Raw genomic sequence first — 20296 nt, forward strand, 5'->3', positions numbered from 1 at the left:
TTGGAAGTATATCATTCTTAATATACAAGGTACTAGACTAATATCACTCCCTTTTACTGGCTAAAATTTTATAACTGACAGGGTTACAATCCAGAGTCTACAAATTATTTTCTAGAAGCCTTAGCGTTATTCTTCAGAGGATTTATTTTTTTCTTTACCTTATAATTTCTTGTGGAAAACATTAGAAAGCTGAATGTAGAATATTTTCTCCAGGGAGGCCAGTTTTTGTTATGTTAACTCCTTGTCAATCAGTTAGATGTAATAGTACTCACCTTTATAAATATTTTTCTTTTCAGCACCTCAAGGACAAGTTTTGGAATTTTATTTTCTACAAGTTCATTTTCATTTTTGGTGTGCTGAATGTCCAAACAGTGGAAGAGGTCGTCATGTGGTGCCTCTGGTTTGCTGGACTTGTATTTCTGCATCTGATGGTTCAGCTCTGCAAGGACCGGTTTGAATATGTGAGTTTTCAGCCATGCTCTTTGCTTGTTTAGTCACAGGTTTGCCAGGTTTGGATTGTGTAAGATGAATGAGCCATAAAGGGCATGTCCCACGGAGGTCTCCAGGCAAGGTTCCTTGATCAGGTAGCCACTACCCGTTTCTTGAGGGACTTCTTGCAGCAGCCAAGGAATGTAGGAACATGTCTCCTCCCCTACCCAATAGCATATTATGTTACAGCCCATGTGGGGTCAGTTCACCTACACAAACTGTTTTGATCACAGCTCAAGGAAAGCTTAATATATAAACTGAAAACAAGCAGCTGTCTTCCAGATATTTTCTGTTCTAGTCTCCTTCCATTTTTTTCCTCTAATTCTTGGAGCTTTCCTACGGACTGGTTTATGCTGTTTCTACCCCTGGGCCAGGACTCAATTAGCTCTCTTGGCTTCCTGGGTCCCGGGAGAAGCGAATCCTTCTTTGGGTACAAGATCTGCCTCTCCACTTCAGAGCTGTGCAGGCAAACCCACACTCCTGAGGGCACCCAAACTAATGTCATGGGTCCTGGGGAAATCTCACCTACAGTTTTGCCCCTCAGCTAAACCCACTCCGGGGCCTTATTTGCCCCTGGTCCCTGAGGACCAGGTGGTCCTTGCACCTCTGTGTGAGTTCATCTCAGTCTGAAAGCCGTTAAGGGGTCAAGAACAGGAGCGCCCAACCTCCCTAACTGGTTTGTTATCTCCACCCTCCTGCTCAGAGTCCCAGCCCCAGCCTTTTGTTCCTGGCTGTGGCCTCTCCTTGTATACTATTAACATAGCATTGTGATCGAGGCGCTCTGCACCTGGATTACATTTCTGCTGTCCCAGCCCTAAACGCTGTAGGAACGTTCTCCAAGTGAATTTTCAGGAGGAGGGCTCTACAACAAGATCCAGAAAGAAACACAACAGAACATGATGCAATCTGGAGTGCCATTGAATGTTGAAAAAGAGAATGATATACCCTTGGAAAATTGCTTGGGGAGGCTTATAATCCCACTGGTAGGAGGATCCTGGAGAATTTGAGATAAAAATATAATGTATATTGTTACTTTCTGTAAATTAAGTGATACAGATCTCTTAAATATCAGCTCATACTCATATTTAGGTTGTTTGGAGAATTTTGACTGTCTGTTAGTGGGTTGCTTATGGCCACGCAGCTAAGCACAGATTCCTGAGCAAAGACACCAAGATTAACCTTGAGTTTCTCAGTGAAGCTTAACACTGAAGTGAAGAAGAATGAGCTTCCTTCTCCTGTTTTGTACATTTCAGCTCTCCTTTTCCCCCACCACACCCATGAGCAGCCATGGGCGAGTGCTGTCTCTGTTGATCGCGATGCTGCTTTCTTGCTGTGGATTAGCAGTTGTCTGCTGTGTCACAGGCTACACCCACGGGATGCATACACTGGCTTTCATGGCAGCAGAGGTAAGATGTGGATGCAGGTTTTTGCTCTGATCATATTCCAGTATACTTTCAAGGAAGCAAGAGGATCCTTGTCAGGTTATTTTCACTCATGCAGTGACTGATGGATAGTTGGTCTTTTGTTGTTAACAAGCATATTTTGAATTCCTTGCTTTTGTGTTGGATACTGATATTGAAGGGAAAAGTGTGTTACTTTATGTAATCCTTGCTACAACGTAATAAAGTAATTATTTTTGCCAACATTTTTATAGTGCCTATTGTATGCTGGGGATTGCTCTAAATACCTTATGTGTATTGACTCATTTTATTATTCCTGTTTATGAATGGGGAAACAGGCATAGAGGGTGCAGTGAACTGTTTAAGGTTCCAGAGCGGGCAGTGGTGACATCCAAGGTGCCATCCTTCCCTAGTAGGAAGGGCATTATTCCCCCTCAGATGTAATGAACACTGATTGGTGGTGATTAAAAAGGAAATACTCTATAATTGGGTTTTTTTTATATAGGACATAAATTATTTACATAATATTTTACAGAATAAATAAATAAGTTCTTTTTTTATTTTGGAAGAATAATCTGAGATATTCATGTATATTTTAAATTTACTTTTTGAATATACCAGCTTTTTTCATTAGAAATAAAAATTTGGGGGGCTCCTGAGTGGTTTAGTTGGTTAAGCATCTGACTCTTGGTTTTGGCTAGGGTCATGATCTCACAGTTTGTGAGTCTGAGTCCCTCATCGGGCTCTATGCTGACAATACAGAGCCTCCTTGGGATTCTCCCTCCCTGTCTCTCTGTCCCTACCCTGCTGGTGTGTGCACGCATACTCTCTCTCACTCTCTCTCAAAATAAATAAGCTTTAAAAAAAAAATTTTTTTTTGGATGTCCTTATGTTCATTTGTTATATCTGCTTTTTTCCTCAGGCCAAGGGCAAAATACTTTTATCTTTACCATAATTGGTACTATTAATGAAAAAGAATGAAACAATAGATTGTTAAAGCTAATTAATATCAAAACACTAAGTTTGAACCACTGTTTGGGAATTTGTTAGAATAGGGTTAAAGTTTATTAGAGTACCTGGCTGGGTCAGTTGGTAGAGTGTGTGACTCTTGATTAGGGTTGTGAGTTTGAGCCCCACGTTGGGGGTAGAGTTTACTTTAAAATATAAGTTAATAAATGAACAAATAAAATTTTTTTTTTGCTTAATAGCATTGATTTCAGAATATAATGTAGTATAAGTAAAATTAGGAAAGGAGCATTTAAGTATTTAGTAAAAACATTTGCAATTCTAGTTGAATAGTTTCTGCATGTGTATATTTCTCTTGAAAATATCTGTTTAAAAGTTTTTTTGCACTGATTTATGTTACTAATTTGCTTTAAATATATTTTATTATAAATCACCATTTGCATGATACTCTGGTTTTCTTGTATTTTTTTTTTTAAGAGAGGGAGTGTGTGTGTGTGTGTGTGTGTGTGTGTGTGTGGAGAGAGAGAGATAGAATGAGAATCTTAAGCAGGCTCCACGAGCATAGAGCCTGATGTAGGGCTTGATCTTAAAACCATGAGATCATGACCTGAGCCAAAATCAAGAGTCAGACACTTAATGAACTGAGACACCCTTTACTTTTAATATTAGGCCAAACTTTGGAAAAGGTATACTTAAAAATAAAGACATTTAAGTTAGGCCTATTGGATTATACTATAGTACATATTTTTATTTTATTTATTTTTAATTTTTTAAAATGTTTATTTTTGAGAGAGAGAGATAGAACGCGAGTAGGGGATGGGCAGAGAGAGAGGGAGACACAGAATCTGAAGCAGGCTCCAGGCTCCAAGCTGTCAGTACAGAGCCCAACGCGGGGCTCGAACCCATAAACCATGAGATCATGACCTGAGCTGAAGTCAGATGCTCTACCGACTGAGCCACCCAAGCGCCCCTTATTTTAGTTCATTAGTATTGATTTTTTAAGATAATTTATCATGTTACAGATTTCATGTTTTAAACTTAGTCATATTTTTATATTTATAGTATTTCTCTTTGTAAAATACTTTCTATTTATAAATTGGAATTTCCAGATCTCAAACAATGTAATAGTTCTAGTCTGTCAGTTTAAGAGGACTTTTTAAAATATCAATTTCTGTGATACAAAGTTCTACAAAGGGCTTATTTTATTTTTTATTTCCTTCGTTCTTCTGTGTGGGCAAAGGGAGCGCACAAAGTGTTATGTTGAGAGCAGGTACTTATCTCAGACTGTGGTACCTAAACTATGCTCGGGTATAGGGTCACCAGGTATTCAGACGCCCTTTGAGGTGACTGATGATGGTGACTTACTGCTGTATAAAATAGAAGTGATCGTCAGACCACTAGCATGAACCTCAAGATTGCAAAAGGCCTCCCCAGGAGATGGACAAGTGTAATTGGTTGTCACCTATTAACAGGAAAAGGCTTAATAAAAGTTGGGTTTCTAGGTCATGAAAGTATTCCGTGGAAATTTGAAGCAGATAAAAAATACTTGGTAAAACTGTAGTTGAAGCAGGTAAAAAATAGCTGTGCATGACATCCCCAGTCCTTACTTATCTTGTAACTGGAAGTTTGTACCTTCTGACCACGTTCGTCCAGTTCCCTAAATGTCCCTTGAATAAAGCTGCTTTTTAATTGAACTGAGAAATGCTTGTCTCTTATCTGTTTGTAAAAGTAAGTTTGGCCTGAGCAGTTACAAATTTTACTAAAAAGAAAAAATATACCTTTCTTTATAGTCTCTTCTTGTGACAGTGAGGACCGCTCATGTGATTTTACGGTGAGTAGAAATTTGGGAAGGAGGTGATCGAGGTCTATTCATACTGCTGATTTTAAGATATGACCTGAATGAAATCTATACAAATGTGACTGTACTGTATCATGTTTAAGCCAAATTAAATTGTCACAGTAATTACTGAAAAGATTTTTCCCTGTTCATTGCAGATACGTAATTCACCTCTGGGACCTCAACCATGAAGGGACATGGGAAGGAAAAGGAACCTATGTCTATTACACAGATTTTGTCATGGAACTCACTCTCTTGTCCCTGGACCTCATGCATCATATTCACATGTTGGTAAGCTTCCTCAGAAGGAGCTCTAACAGAGAGCAAAGGTTTTTAGAAACAGAAGCCCTGGTTATAGTTCATAGCAAATGCACCATTTGTGGATAAAGGATGTAAAGACCATAAAAATAAATGCAGCTGCGCCCCTCTGTGTTTCTGCCACTGGGTGGAAAGCAATGGCGTGCCTCTTCGGCTGGAGCCCGGCCAGAGGAGGGGTTTGCTGTCCCTCTAGGACATTCGGTTAACTCCACTGACTAAGTCACTGAGAATTCTTCTAATATGAAATTAGAAAGTGTGCTACACACTGTTTCTATGACTTCTATGTAGCAGTTACTTTGTAGGGGATCATGGGAGCTCTTGCAGTGTTAGCTACTTCATGGATTCATAACTTTTCTGTCTTTACAATTAAAAAGAAAGCACCTGTACTTAATTCCTCCTACTTCGTTGTTTACATTTTACTTAGTGTGCAAGAAATTTGAAACTCTGTTTCAATGGTTAACACTTCAGTGATGGTGAGAATCAACGTATTTGGTGGGCAGTTGAATTATTATAAGCCTGTTAAAGTTGCATTTAAAAATTACTGGGTTAGACACAGGACATTTCTCTTTCTCTTTTCTTTTCTTTTCTTTTCTTTTCTTTTCTTTTTAGTGCTTGTACCATTTTATTTTATTTTTTTTAAATACTTATTTTGAGAGAGAGAGAGAGCATGTGCTGCATGAGTGGGTGAGGGGCACAGAGAATCCCAAGCAGGCTCCACACACTGTCAGCACAGGGAATCTGACATGGGGCTGGATCTCAGGAACCACAAGATCATGATCTGAGCTGAAATCAAAGAGTTGGATGCTTAACTGACAGCCACCCAGGCACCCCAACACTGGACATTTTTTTTTTTTTAATGTTTGTTTATTTTTGAGAGAGAGAGACACACAATACAGGTCGGGGAGGGGCAGAGAGAGGGAGGGAGAGACAGAATCCATAGCAGGCTCCAGGCTCTGAGCCATCAGCACAGAGCCCAATGTGGGGCTTAAACCCATGAACCATGAGATCATGACCTAAGCTGAAGTCCGCCCCTCAACCTTCTGAGCCACCTAGGTGCCCTGACACAGAGAAGTTCTAAGTCTGATTTTTGAAAGTAACTTTGAAAACATATTAAAAAAAAAAAACACGTATAGTTGTTTAAATCCCCTTGCCCCGAAACAAATACCCAAAGATAACTGTTAACGTTTTGTTTTTATATTCAGGTATATCCAGTCATAAATTGAGATCATATTTTAGACATGCAGTTCACTTTTGCTTTATTTTTAGCTAATGTATTTATCTCTATTGTCCTGTGCTAGCCACAGTTCTTTTTTTTTAAATTTTATTTATTTTTTAATTTTGAGACAGAGAGAGAACGTGAGAGCTGTGAGCAGTGGAGGGGTCAAGTGGGGGGCGCAGAGAGAGAAAGAGAGAGTCCTAAGCAGGCTCTGTGTTCAGCATGGAGCCCAGCGTGGGGCTTGACCCCACAACCCTGGGATCATGACCTGAGCCGAAATCAAGAGTCGGACACTTAATTGGCTGAGCCACCCAGGTGCCCCTAGCCACAGTTCTTCTAAACCATTTTAATGCCTTCAGTATAAAAATCCCATCATATAGATGTATGATGATTTAACTAACCTTCGTAATGGATGTTTAGATCGTATTCAGTTGTTTCCTATTTTACATCTTTACATAATTTTTTTTATCACATGTTAGTGTTTTTTAAAGTTTATTTATTGTTATTTATTTTGAGTGAGAGAGGGGGAGAGCGAGCGAGCAGGGGAGGGGCAGAGAGAATGGGAAAGAGAGAATTCCAAAGAGGCTCCAAGATGTCAGCTTGGAGCCCAACACGGGGCTCGATCTTACCAACTGTGAGATCATGACCTGAGCTGAAATCAAGAGTCAATTGTTTAACTGGCTAAGCCACTCAGGCACCCCACATATGAGTTCTTTTAAGGTAGTTTTATCCTGCCTTTTTCACTTATTTTTCCATGTAATTATTCTTTAAAAAGATTATACATAAAATACAGTATAATGTTAATATATAACTTTATAATAAATGTAATTAGTGGCTCTATATTATTACATTATATGAACCTATTTCCCTACTGGACATTTTGCTCATTTCCTGGTTTTATTTTTTATAATTGCATGGATGGACATCTTTGTGCATAAAGCTTTTAAATTTCTGATTAGTACCTGAGAAAAGACAGCTGGTGGTAGAATGGCTAGGCCAAAGAGCATGTGCATTGTTTATGGTCGTGAGGTAAATATATGTGCTTGCTTCCCAAAAGATTGTTCTAGTTCAGCTTTTCCAACAGTAAGAACTTCTGTTGCACGCCTTAACCTTTGTCACTAGCAAGTTCACATTCATTTTATGGTGTATTCTGTTCTCTTTCCTTCTTGTTCAGTTATTTGGCAACATCTGGTTATCCATGGCCAGCTTGGTCATCTTTATGCAGCTGCGTTACCTATTCCACGAAGTGCAGCGTCGGATCCGGCGACACAAGAACTACTTGCGTGTGGTTGGGAACATGGAAGCCAGGTGAGCGAGCCTGAGCTGATGTTGCCCAAGTGCACTCATTTTAGATCTTTCATAGTAACAGATCCCAGGTTACATGAGAACTGCTTTTGTAAGCTATTTACAGAATGGTGAGGGGAATAAGTGGAGGCTCTGGAAGACTGCTGGGTGTGGATCCCCACGTAGTTGCTGTGTGATTTGGGGGCAACTTAATTTAAATCTCTGTGCCTCAGTTGCTTCCTGTCTAGGGGTGATAGCAGAGCCTTCTTTTTGGAACTGTTGGGAGGGATCCGGGGATAATGCAGGTAACATACTTAGAACAGTTATGGGTATGTAGTAGCTACTCAATAAATATTAGGTGGTTCTTACTGTGTCATTATTTTTCTCATCACTGTTATTAAGCAGAAGCTTCCTTGGGCTTCTGCCCTCTATTTTATGAAGTGGGTCTCACTTATTCCTTACTCATGTGTGTTTATGTATGTACACGCTCTTAACCTCACCAGAGGAGGGACTCACTCACAACCTGAGGGTAAACCAAGCCTGACAATGTGAGATTAATGGGTATCCTTTTTGTGTCCAGGGGAACAGTTTGGCTGTTTGGGGGGTTTGCCTAGAATGTTCTCTCAGGTCATTTTTAGCTAATGTGTTATGTGGAAGGAATTAAGAGGAGCTGTTGTTAAGACAGAGTTAGTTTCTGTGTATAAGTTAGTTTCTTGCTTCAGTGGGCTGTGAAGAGAAGGCAGGTGTAATGTTCTTGATGGTCGGGAATGTTTTATGGAACAAGATGTCAGAAGGGGTAACTGGTGTCAGAAGGGCGAAGTTTGTAAAGTGGCACTCTGTGAACGTGTGTGGAATTGACAGAGCTGTCTGCCGGGTGCATTCGTCTCTTACAGGTTTGCGGTTGCAACTCCAGAGGAGCTGGCTGTCAATAATGATGACTGTGCCATCTGCTGGGACTCCATGCAGGCCGCGAGGAAACTGCCCTGTGGACATCTTTTCCACAAGTAGGGACAGGTGTCCTATCCAGGGCATGTGGGTGTTTGTGCTTGGCTCACGACCAGTCCTAGCAGAGAGTGGGGATGTTACCTCAGACTGGTCGTGGAGTGAGTGGTGCGGGCTCTAGGGAGCTTTGGGAGGTTCTCCTCTGTCCCTCAGCCTCTTTCCTACACGGCAGGACTGTTCCCCACTCACAAGTCCGCCATCTTAATTTCTGGGTCTGCTAACTGTCTTCATGCTCCTTGTCAATTTAAGCTCTGAAGTAGAACAGATATGCCTGTTAAGATTTAAAAGAAAGGGATGGGGGTGGGGGAATCCTTGCTTTCAAACAGCTTCTGTGCTCCCTGGGGTAAGAGAATGTGTATTTTTACATTTTTCACATGCACAAAAGCAGCACCACAACAACACGCCAGCAAAGTGGGCTGAGTTGGGGACTGGACCAGAACCACCGAACAGTCCAGAAGAGCTGTGAGTGTATTATCAGGGATAACAACACAGGATCTTCAGAAAATCCTTAAGATTGCCCCAGTTCTGTATGGGGACAGGTTTGTTCCTCTCCCAGGGAGTGATCATTTTTGCATATTGGGAAAGTTTTCATCTTTATATCTTTAACCTTCCTTATTTTAGATTACCAAATTGTTTTTCTTTTCTTTTTTTAATATTGGAAGGGGTTTGGAGCTGGAGTATCAGTAACTGAACACATTTATTGATAGAATTTTTTGTGTGCTGGGTGCTGTGTCGGGGTCTGGGAGTGAAACAGCACAGACGTGATCTCTGCTTTCATGCAGCTTACAGCCTAATGGAGGAGATGAGCATGAATTAAGCAGGCACGTTTCTGAATGTATAATTATAAATCGAGCTAAGTGCTCTAAGGGGAAGGAACATAGTTCTTTAGAGCTTGTAGCAAAGGAATCTGACTCAAGCCTGGATGAAGTGACTCTTGGTGATGAGTAGGAGTTGAGTCAGCAAAAGGAGAGAGATCCTCTAGACAGGGCAGAATGAGGTGTGTGGAAGGAATGGGAAGAGATTCTATATGCCCGGGGCTTAGATCATAAGGAGTGGCATTTGCTGATGCAGAAGAAGCAGGCAGAAGCTAGACCCTGCAGGGGCTTGAGGGCCAGTGGAAGAGGGGAGAAGTCATCGAAGGGTTTTAGGAGGGGTTGGGGATCAGATTTGCAGCCTAAGAAAATCAGGAGGACTAGTTAGTAATGGCCGCAGTGGTTCGGGTGTGTTTTGAGAGTAGCTTGGGCCACAGTGGTGGAAGAGGGTTGGGGAGCAGTGGACAGATCCATCGGATTGGCCGTGAGAAAGGAATAGAAGACTGGTCAGGGATTCTGGTTTTGTGGCTGTGCGGCTACATGTCTAGTGCTGCTGTCAGTTGAGATTGGAAGACCTGAGAATCCACACCTGTTTCTTCAAAGTTGCTGGGAGACAGTTGGGAAGAACTCCAAGAGTGTACGTCGGTCTAGAAGAAACGTAAAGCACAAGATTAGGTTAAGTTTCGGATTTACTTTTTTGATTAGGGCAAAATTCATACAGCATACAGTTAACCATCGTAAAGTGTGCAGTTCAGTGGCATTTAGTGCATTTCACCATGTTGTGCAACTGTCACTTCTTTCTAGTCTCACAACTTTTTCATCATCACAGAATAACACCTCATACTCGCTAAAGTAATCACTTGCCATTTCTCCTTTCTCCATCACTGGGCAGCCACTCATGTGCTGTCTGTGGATTTGCCTAGTATGGACAGTTCATAGGAAAGGAATCCTACGTTTTGTGACTGGCTTCCTTCACTGCGCAGAATGGTTTCAAATCCCAAGTTGCAGCAAGTATCAGCACTTCATTCCCTTTTTTATGGCTGAATTAAAAAAATGATAATTTTATAATAATTAAGCAACTTACCCATTCACCTATTGTTGGGCTTTTGGGCTATTTCCACCGCTTGGCTGTTGCAGATGATGCTGTGATCAAATTTTTAAACAAGTATCTGAGTACCTGTTTTTAATCCTTTGGGGTATACACCTAAGAGTGCAATTCCTGGGTCATATGTATTTCTGTTTTTTTTTTTTGTTTGTTTTTGTTTTTTTTTTTTTAATTTTTTTTTTAACGTTTATTTATTTTTGAGACAGAGAGAGACAAAGCATGAACGGGGGAGGGTCAGAGAGAGGGAGACACAGAATCGGAAACAGGCTCCAGGCTCTGAGCTGTCAGCACAGAGCCCGACGCGGGGCTCGAACTCACGGACCGCGAGATCATGACCTGAGCCGAAGTCGGCCGCTTAACCGACTGAGCCACCCAGGCGCCCCTGTATTTCTGTTTTTAACTTCTTGAAGAACCACCAAACTGTTCTCTACAGCAGCCACACCATTTTATATCCCACTGACAATGTGTGAGGGTTCTAATTTCTTCACGCTTTGTATTTCACATTTATTTATTTTTCTATTTTATAGCTATCCTAGTGGGAAGTGGTATTTCATTGGGATTTTGATTTGCACTTCCTTAATGACCATCGATGTTAAACAGTGTGCTTGTTGGCTATTTGTATATCTTCTTTGGAAAATGTCTGTTCAAGTCCTTGGCCCATTTTTGAATTGGGTTATTTGTCTTTTTGTTGATAAGTTGTAAGCGTTCTTTATAAATTCTGGATACTAAGCTTTCATCAGATACTATGATTTGCAAATATCTTCTCTCATTCTGTAGCTTTTCTTTTTAGGTTCTTGACAATGTCCTTTGATGCACACAGATTTTTCATTATTATGAATTCCAATGTACCTATTTTTTCTTTGGTTGCTGATACTTTTATTTTATTTTATTTTTTTTATTTTTTTAAATTTTTTTTCAACATTTATTTATTTTTGGGACAGAGAGAGACAGAGCATGAACGGGGGAGGGGCAGAGAGAGAGGGAGACACAGAATCGGAAACAGGCTCCAGGCTCTGAGCCATCAGCCCAGAGCCCGACGCGGGGCTCGAACTCACGGGCCGCGAGATCGTGACCTGGCTGAAGTCGGACGCTTAACCGACTGCGCCACCCAGGCGCCCCTGGTTGCTGATACTTTTAGTGTCAAGTCTAAGAATCCAGTGCCAAATCCGAGGTCATGAAGATTTACCCCTGTGTTTTCTTCTAGTAGTTTTATGGTGTTAGCTCTTATATTTAGGTCATTGATCCATTTTCAATTAGTTAAAAAAAAGTGTTTTTTTAACGTTTATTCATCTTTGAGAGAGAGATAGACAGAATGTGAGCGGGTAAGGGGCAAAGGGACAGGGAGACACAGAATGTGAAGCAGGCTCCAGGCTCTGAGCTGTCAGCACAGAGCCTGATACGGGTCTTGAACCCACAAACCATGAGATCATGACCTGAGCCAAAGTTGGACGCTTAACTGACTAAGCCACCCAGGCACCCCTTTTTTGAGTTAATTTTTGTACATGAAGTGAGGAAGGGATCTGACTTCATTATTTTGCATGTGGTTGTCCTGTAGTCTCAATACCATTTGTTGAATCTTGTTTTTATTGAATGGTCTTGGGACTCTTGTGGAAATCAGTTGGCCATAGATGTTTGGGTTTATTTCTGGACTCTCAATTCCAATGGCCTGCATGCCTGTCTTTATTTTAGTACTATGCTGTTTTGATTACTGTGAATTTGTAGTATGTTTTGAAACTGGGAAATGGTGAGTCCTCCAACTTTTTCTTATTTCATATTGTTTTGGCCGTTTGGGGCCCCTTGCAATTCTGTATGAATTTGAGAATCCATGTTTCCATTTCTGCACAAAATGCCATTGGAATTTAATAGGGATTGTTTTGAATCTGTAGATCACTTTGGGGAGTATTACTGTTATAAGAATATTAGGTGTTCCAAGCCATGAACATTCATGTCTTTCCTTTTATTTAGGTATTCTTTAATTTCTTTCAGCAATCCTTTCTAGTTTTTAGGGTCAAGTCTTTCATCTCCTTGGTTAAATTTATTCCTAGGTATTTTATGCTTTTGGATACTGCTGGAAATGGAATTGTTTTCTTTTTTTTAAATTTTTTTAAATATTTATTTTTGACAGAGAGAGAGAGAGAGAGACAGAGCATGAGCGGGGGAGGGGCAGAGAGAGAGGGAGACACAGAATCCAAAGCAGGCTCCAGGCTCTGAGCTGTTAGCACAGAGCCTGATGCAGGGCTCGAACTCACAGACCATGGGATCATGACCTGAGCTGAAGTCAGACGCTCCGCTGACTGAGCCACCCAGGCGCCCCTGGAATTGTTTTCTTAATTTCCTGTTTGGATTATTTATTTCTGCTGTATAGAAGCATAACTGATTTTTACATATTGCTCTTATAACTGTGCAACTTCCTGAATTCGATGATTAGCTCTTTTGTAGTGTGTGTGTGTGTGTGTGTGTGTGTGTGTGTGTGTGTGTGTTGTTTTGGATTTTCTATAATAGGATCATATCATCTGTGAATAGAGCTGGTTTTACTTACTTTTTTTTATTATTTGGAAGTCTTTATTTCTTTTTCTTGCCTAATTGCTCTGGCTAGGACTTGCTGTACAATATTGAATAGTAGTGGTGAAAACAGGCATCCTTATCTTGTTCCTGAGCTTGGAGGAAAAGCTTTTCATCTTTCAGTATTGAGTGTGATATTACCTGTGGGTTTTCATGAATGTCTTTTATCATGTTAAGGGTGTTCTCTTCTGTTCCTAGTTTGCTGAGTATTTTTATCTTGAAAGAGTGGTTAGTTTTGGTAAGTGATTTTTCTGCCTCTATTGAGATTATCGTATGATTTTTTTTTTCTATTCTAGTGTATGTTATACAGATTCATTTTCTTATGTTCAACCACACTTGCATTCCTAGGATGAATCCCTCTTGTTCATGGTATCTAATCTTTTTAAATATACTGTTGGTTTTGGTTCACTGGTATTTTGTTGAGGATTTTTGCATCTGTATTCATAAGAGATACTCTTGTGGTGTCTTTGTCTGGTTTTGGCATCAGGGTAATGCTGGCCTCATAGTGTGTGATAGGAAGTTTTCTCTCCTGTATTTTGGAAGATTTTGAATAGGATTGGGGTTCATTCTTGACGTATTTGGTAGAGTTCACCAGTGAAGCCGTCTGGTCCTGGGTTTTTCCTTTCTGGGAGATTTTTTGACTGAGTCAAGTCTCTTTACTTGTTTAAGTCTGTTTCAATTTTCTATTTCTCCTTGAGTCATTTTAGGTAGTTTCTTTGTTGGTAGGAATTTACCCATTTTATCTATATTCTCTAATTTGTTAGATTGTAGTTATTTCTAGTATTCTGTTATAATCCTTACCATTTCTATAAGGTTGGTAATAACGTTCCTACTTTCATTTCTTTTTTTTCACACTTTCATTTTTTATTTTAATTATTTGCATTTTTTCTTAGTCCTGCTAAGAATTGTCAATTTTGTTGATTTTTTTTTTTTTTTTTTAAGAACCAGGTTTTGGTTTCATTGATTATTCCATTGTTTTTCTGTTCTCTATTTTCAGTTACCTATGCTCTAATATTTATTATTGCCTTCCTTCTTCTGGCTGTGGGTTTCTTTGCTCCTTTTCTAGTTCCATAAGACACAAAGTTAGGCTGTAGATTTGAAATCTTTTTTCTTTTTATGCATTTTTAGCTATAAAATTTGCCTCCGAGGCATTGCTTCTGTTGCATCCCATAAGTTTTGGTATGTTGCGTTTTTTATTTCATTTGTCTCAGTATTTTCTAACTGCACAAGGGTTAATTTTTAAAACACTCATCTGTCTTGGTTGAGTGAACAACACATTAATAGGACCTCTTGGTTTGCCCTACTTTGTAGCTTTGGTTAATAGAATGGGAGTGGGATTGTGGAATGATAAGTTGTTTCATGCTGGTCTCAGCCTATCGATAATCAGTATTGGGGCTGCCCTGGCCCTTGTGGTTCGTATTATAATAGCAAGACACCCTTAGCAATAACCATCAGGAAACTTTGGGGAAAAAAGATTTATAGGTACAGGTCTTAGAAAGCACATAGCACACCTGGGGCCACACAGTGAGGTTGTGGGTAGGATGAAAGTGTGGGGCTGGGGTTCTGCTTTTATTAGGGTGGAGGGTGGAGGCCTAGGGCTTCATGGGCTCATTCTTTCTTGGTGAATTTAAAAAATAAGAATATGAGTTTAAAGCACAGGAAGAGAAGACGCAACCTGTCCACTTGATCAGTTTTCAAAATCAACCAAGATCTCTAAAACAAATTGGGGGGAGGGGAGGGGCTGGCTCTTTATTTAGTCATGTGGCTGGCATTTTGTGTATTCGAGATAGTCATCTTTGAAGTGAAGGCCTAGGCTGTCAAAACTTAAAGCAGGCACTTGCACTGCAAAAAGAAAAGCCGCTGTCCGGGCTTAACACTACAATAACCAAGGGCAGATTCATTTTAATCTGTGATAAAACTAAATGTCTAGATTCTAGCAGATTGTATAGCTAGATAATTTGTTTTGATAGAATAGGTCTTTGCAAGATTTCATTCAGAGTCCGACAAATATTCTGTCACATTGAAGTATCGAACTTAGATGGAGGAGAAATACTCTTTCAATAGAGTATTATTATAGTTATAGAAAAAAAAATACATGTTTTTTTCTGAAGTTTGGTTTCTTTAGCTGTGAAAGTCTAGCCTTTTATTTTTAAAGCAACTGTGTCTAGTCCTCACCTTGGAGTTTTCAGGCTGTTATATTTAATGTGGGAGGTTTTTGCAGAATATGAAATTAGGTTTGCTTATGCAAAGTGTGTCACAATGTGGCATTATTGGAGGGTGCCCAGGATCTTAACATACTTTTGTAGTCCCACACAAGGCTCATTTTACTGGTGGTGTGATTTAAGGGTGTTCATTAGGGAAGTGGACTTGTGTTAATTACTTATCTACTTATTTACTCCTGAGAAAAGGAAACAAACTTTTAAAATATATAATCATTTATCTGGTTGAATTAAATGATCACAAACAAGTCCTTTATATATAGGTGATGTTTATTTCAAGTGTGATAATGTTGGCCGTACACACTCATTATTTTGTCACATTACTGTCATAAGCTCTTCTGGAGCAGAGATAGGAAGAAATAGCTCCATCTTGGCCTCAGGGAGAATTTTGATACGTAAGTACTGATAGGTTGCCAGGGGTTCAGGGGATCATCACATTAGGGTGAGGCTCTCCTTCATAAATGTACCCGTGTCCGCAGATACTACAAATGACACCAAGGAAGTGAGCACTTTTTATTCAGTCCCTCCTTGAACTCTTAGAAGAAAGATGATGTGTTACGGGATGGGGAGCCTTCTTGAAATCTTAGAAGAAAGGTAATATATTGTTATAAAATAGGAAGAAACCTTAGAGATCACATCATCCAACCTTCTTGGTTTTGTTAATATACTTCCCGTTAATGACAGCACAAGTAGTTATCCCATCTGGAATAATTAGGGCATTGTCATCTTCAGAGAAAGGGGGCAGAAGAAGCTTCCAGCCTTTTTGGGAGACCAGAGTATGAATAGCAGAGGGCTGGAGAAGCTGAGGTGGCAGGTGTCAGGGAGGGGTTGTAGGTAAGTGAGATGAGGACGGGAGTAAGGACTTGAGGGGTTGTGACGCTAGATGAGAAAGTGGTGGCATTGTGGACGGGTGCTCTCAGCAAATAATGGTCTTGGGAGTGAACTGGAAGGAGAAGAGCTTTAGTTAGAATGAGATCTTTGGAGTCAAAAGTTTGAAGAGAAGGCCAAGATTGTGACTGTGTTAGTGAGTGGCTAAAGTAGAGTGAGAACAGATCACTGCAGTAGAAGATTCAAAGACATAAGAGGCTAGAGTGTTGGGTGATTCAGCCTCATGGATTTTGAAGTAGACAATGGAGTTGGAAAGGAAGATGACGGGCCATGTGATAGAGTCTTACTGCAGACAGGTCATGACCAGGAGCTCGGTAGGTGACCACATATGTTGATGGATTAATGTTCACAGCAGAACACACTGGAAGCGTATGAGTAAAGAGGTAATGTCAACAGACGTTTCTCAACATTTAAATCTCACTATTGGTAAATAGAAGCTAAAGTTGCAACACATTTGCTACATTCGGAGTACTTCTGGTGAATTCTTACAAAAAATACTAAGGATATCTATCTTATTTTGGACTTTCCCATAGCTCCTGTCTTCGTTCCTGGCTAGAACAAGACACCTCCTGCCCAACATGCAGAATGTCTCTTAATATCGCTGACAATAACCGGGTCCGGGAGGACCATCAAGGAGAGAACTTGGATGAGAATTTGGTTCCTGTAGCAGCCGCCGAAGGCCGCCCTCGCTTAAACCAACACAATCACTTCTTCCACTTTGATGGTTAGTTTCAACCTCTAAAACCATACCCACGGGGTTCTCCCCTGAGGGGATGCTGGTTTAATTATAAATTGCCCTGCCTAGGCCAATTTAATAGAAATATTTCCATCTCAGTTGAAAGTGTTCAGTAGGCATGGAGAGCACTGGAGAGTTACTCTGTGCCAGGCATTTGCTGGATTCTGTGTGAATATGGGGGCAGGGAGGAGGGGGAGAAAGAGGAGGAATGAATACTGACTCAGCCAGGCCTGTGAGGACCACACTTAATGATAGTTAACCATTGCTGATAATTTATTACATCAGTGTAGTACTTATGCAGGAGCATTGAGTAGACTTTGCAGTGAGTACCAGAAGCAGAATCAGAGCTAGAGCCTTTTCCTTGTCCATAAAATATGAATATTCTGCCCCTTAGCAGTTTTGCAAGGAGTTGTAGTAAAAACCCCACTTAAAATTCTGAAGCCATGGGCTGCACACCGGGGGCTGGTTGATCATCCTTCTTTAATTCATGTTGCAGTGAGCTGTTGTGGATTCTTATCACTTCTAATACCACTGAGTTCCATGAATTAATATTTGTTACCATGAAATAGGTATCCTTGGGATTTTGTTAGGAGGAGTGTTCTTTTTTTAAAATATAATTTATTGTCAAATTGGTTTCCATACAACACCCAGTGCTTATCCCAACAAGTGCCCTTCTCCATGCCCATCACCCACTTTCCCCTCTCCCCCCCCCCGCCCCCCATCAACCCTTAGTTTGTTCTCTGTATTTAAGAGTCTCTTATGGCTTGCCTTCCTCCCTCTCTGTTTGTAACTATTTTTTCCCCTTCCCCTCCCCCATGGTCTTCTGTTAAAATTCTCAAGATCCACATATGAGTGAAAACATACGGTATCTTTCTCTGACTGACTTATTTCACTTAGCATAATACCCTCCAGTTCCATCCACGTGGCTGCAAATGGCCAGATTTCATTCTTTCTCATTGCCAAGTAGTATCGCATTGTATATATAAACTACATCTTCTTTATCTGTTCATCAGTTGATGGACATTTAACCTCTTTCCATAATTTGGCTATTGTTGAAAGTGCTGCTGTAAACATTGGGGTACTTGTGTCCCTATGCGTCATCACAGGAGGAGTGCTGTTTTGATCTGATTTGAGTTGCCAGGGGGTGGAGCATTATGGGAGCCATGGTGTGTTAATGAGACCCCTCATAGGAGGATGAAGGGCAGTAGAGTCTGGTCTCCGAGACTAGGAGGTGAGGCCGCGTGGCTGGCTGGGCCACGGGTGCCGGAGGGTTGAGAGGCAGCTGCTTTGTTGGCTGTCGATTAAGGCCTCTACCAGGTAGGACTTTGGAAATACGCTAGCAGATCTTGCATGTGGGGCCCAGCTGTATAATCCGTTACCTTATGAATTTGTTCTAAAAACTTAGTCAAAATAGAAAAGTCAACTTTGTTTCTCCCTGGGAAGTACATGAAATAAGAACCTAGTTTTTTAACAGGCACATTTTGTTGGGCGGGACCTTGAGACAGCCATTGAACTTGTTTTTATATTCCATGCCTCGGTGCTTCTTTGTGAAGGAAAGCAAAATAACTCCTAAACAGGTAGCTTGATTAACCAATACTTGGAGCTTTAGCTTAGGGTCCCCCCTTTTCTTGGGGAAATGGCAGAAGCCGCCGACTTCTTGGCTCCACACACAAGCCTGTGTTGTCGAACTCTTTGAAAAGAATTTCGAATCGAATCAGAAAACCAAGGTCTTTAAATCAGATGATGCGATAGAAAATACCTTATGAAAATAATTGTGAAAATGATGTCTCCACGTGGGTGGTATTTGTGTACGGTGTGACAGGAGCACAAGCCCCTCTCTCGTAGCAGCTGTAGAGCCTTAAAGCCTTCCTTCTGTGCCAGGTGGCGAACAGATTGACCTGTGGATCCAGGGCATCTGGAAAGCAGGAGGGCCTAGTGGTGAAGGATTCTGGAACCTGACTGTCTGGTTGCAAATCCACCATAATTGTGTGATGTTGGGCAAGTTACCTGACTTCTGAGTGCCCTCAGGACAAAAGACCACGAGAACTGAGTTTTCTCTGAGACGAGTGAAACGGGTATAAAAGTAGCAATGATCCAATGAGCTGATCTGTGTGAAACCCTTGGTACAAAAGGCCTGGCACACAGTAAGCCGTCAGTGGAACGAGCTGGGGTCCCCGAGCGGCTGACCCCAGACTGGACCACACAGGGGACGAGATCTCTAACTTGTGCTGGGTTCTCTTTGTCTTAGGGTCCCGGATCGCAAGTTGGCTGCCGAGTTTCTCCGTCGAGGTGATGCACACCACCAACATCCTAGGAATTACACAGGCGAGCAACTCCCAGCTGAATGCGATGGTAAGGACCGCTGTGCTTCAGGGTGGTTGGTGATCAGGGAGGGGCTGGACGCTGTGCACTGTGTGCTTTACTCTGGCCGAATAGCAGGATTTTCAGGGGCGTGTGACGTAGTAGCTGGGACAACTTCAGTTCATGTGTTTTCAAATTTGAAACTGCTTTGGAAACCAGCTTCCATTTTAGATGTGTGGCAGATCATCTGTCTGTTTCTGAGCCCCGCCGGGTTCGCTGTGTTGTGATCTAGGCCAATCTTGGGATGCTCCTTGATGCTAACCAAAAATATTTAGAGACTTAGTGACTGGAGAGAATGATGGGCCTTTTATTAAAAGTTGTATGAGACCTGCTAAATGTGTTTTCCTGACCCTGTCCCCTTCCCTCCCCCAAATAAGTAAATACACGTGTGCACGCACGCACACACACACGTCTGCGGGTATGCACATATATCTATATGCCTTGAGATATGGAGGCACATATACTGTTAGCTCAAGGATACTGTTCAAATATTCTTTGTGTTTCTCTAAAGCTTTGTCATATGGTGGGTATTTTTGTTTTAGAGAAACATGTGTCGTTATCACTGCAATTTAGTGTTCATTGTGATGATGAATGCAGGACTCTTAAAATGCTAACTGCCTTAGTCCTGCTTAGATAGCGCTGCTGGCTGACCTGGGTAAGCCTGGTCAGTACTTCAGAGAGGCACTGGTTCATTTGTTCATTCATTCCTTTATCTTCATGTATTTACTTGACAAATCTGTACTGAAAGCCCACTCCTGCGACAGGCATGATGCAGTGTAAACGGTTGCATAGCACCTGCCAGGCAAACCAGGTAGATGTGGGCCCCACTCCCAGGAAGTGTAGATTTTAGCCGGGGAGACTGGTTATAAACACAAACAAGATCATTGCTGATGGCAGTGAGTGCTCCGAGGGCAGTAAGGCCGGCAATGCGGCAGAGGTGGAGGTAAGAGCTATTTTAGCGGAGGTGTCTGAGTAGTTCTTTCCGAGGGGCTGATACTTGATCTGAGACAAGAAGGATGAGAAAGAGGCAGTTGGGAGAAAAAGAGGCAGCGGAACGGACAGGTTCAAAGGTCATGAGGTGAGAAAGCCCTGGGGGCACAG

General features: G+C 41.2%; 1 protein-coding gene across 2 annotated transcripts in view; it reads left to right on the top strand.

Moving 5' to 3' along the window:
* Positions 1–20296, top strand: part of AMFR (autocrine motility factor receptor) — a 44207-nt gene that overhangs the window by 12789 nt on the left and 11122 nt on the right. For both annotated transcript variants that reach the window (XM_047834624.1, XM_047834625.1), the window contains exons 3-10: positions 297–461; positions 1743–1895; positions 4646–4686; positions 4851–4983; positions 7401–7534; positions 8404–8514; positions 16632–16822; positions 19083–19186. In XM_047834624.1, the coding sequence (XP_047690580.1) occupies positions 297–461; positions 1743–1895; positions 4646–4686; positions 4851–4983; positions 7401–7534; positions 8404–8514; positions 16632–16822; positions 19083–19186 (1032 nt within the window). The remainder of the gene's footprint in view (positions 1–296; positions 462–1742; positions 1896–4645; positions 4687–4850; positions 4984–7400; positions 7535–8403; positions 8515–16631; positions 16823–19082; positions 19187–20296) is intronic.

The sequence above is a fragment of the Prionailurus viverrinus genome, chromosome E2 (assembly GCF_022837055.1).
Source record: "Prionailurus viverrinus isolate Anna chromosome E2, UM_Priviv_1.0, whole genome shotgun sequence".
NCBI classification, from domain to species: Eukaryota; Metazoa; Chordata; class Mammalia; order Carnivora; family Felidae; genus Prionailurus; species Prionailurus viverrinus.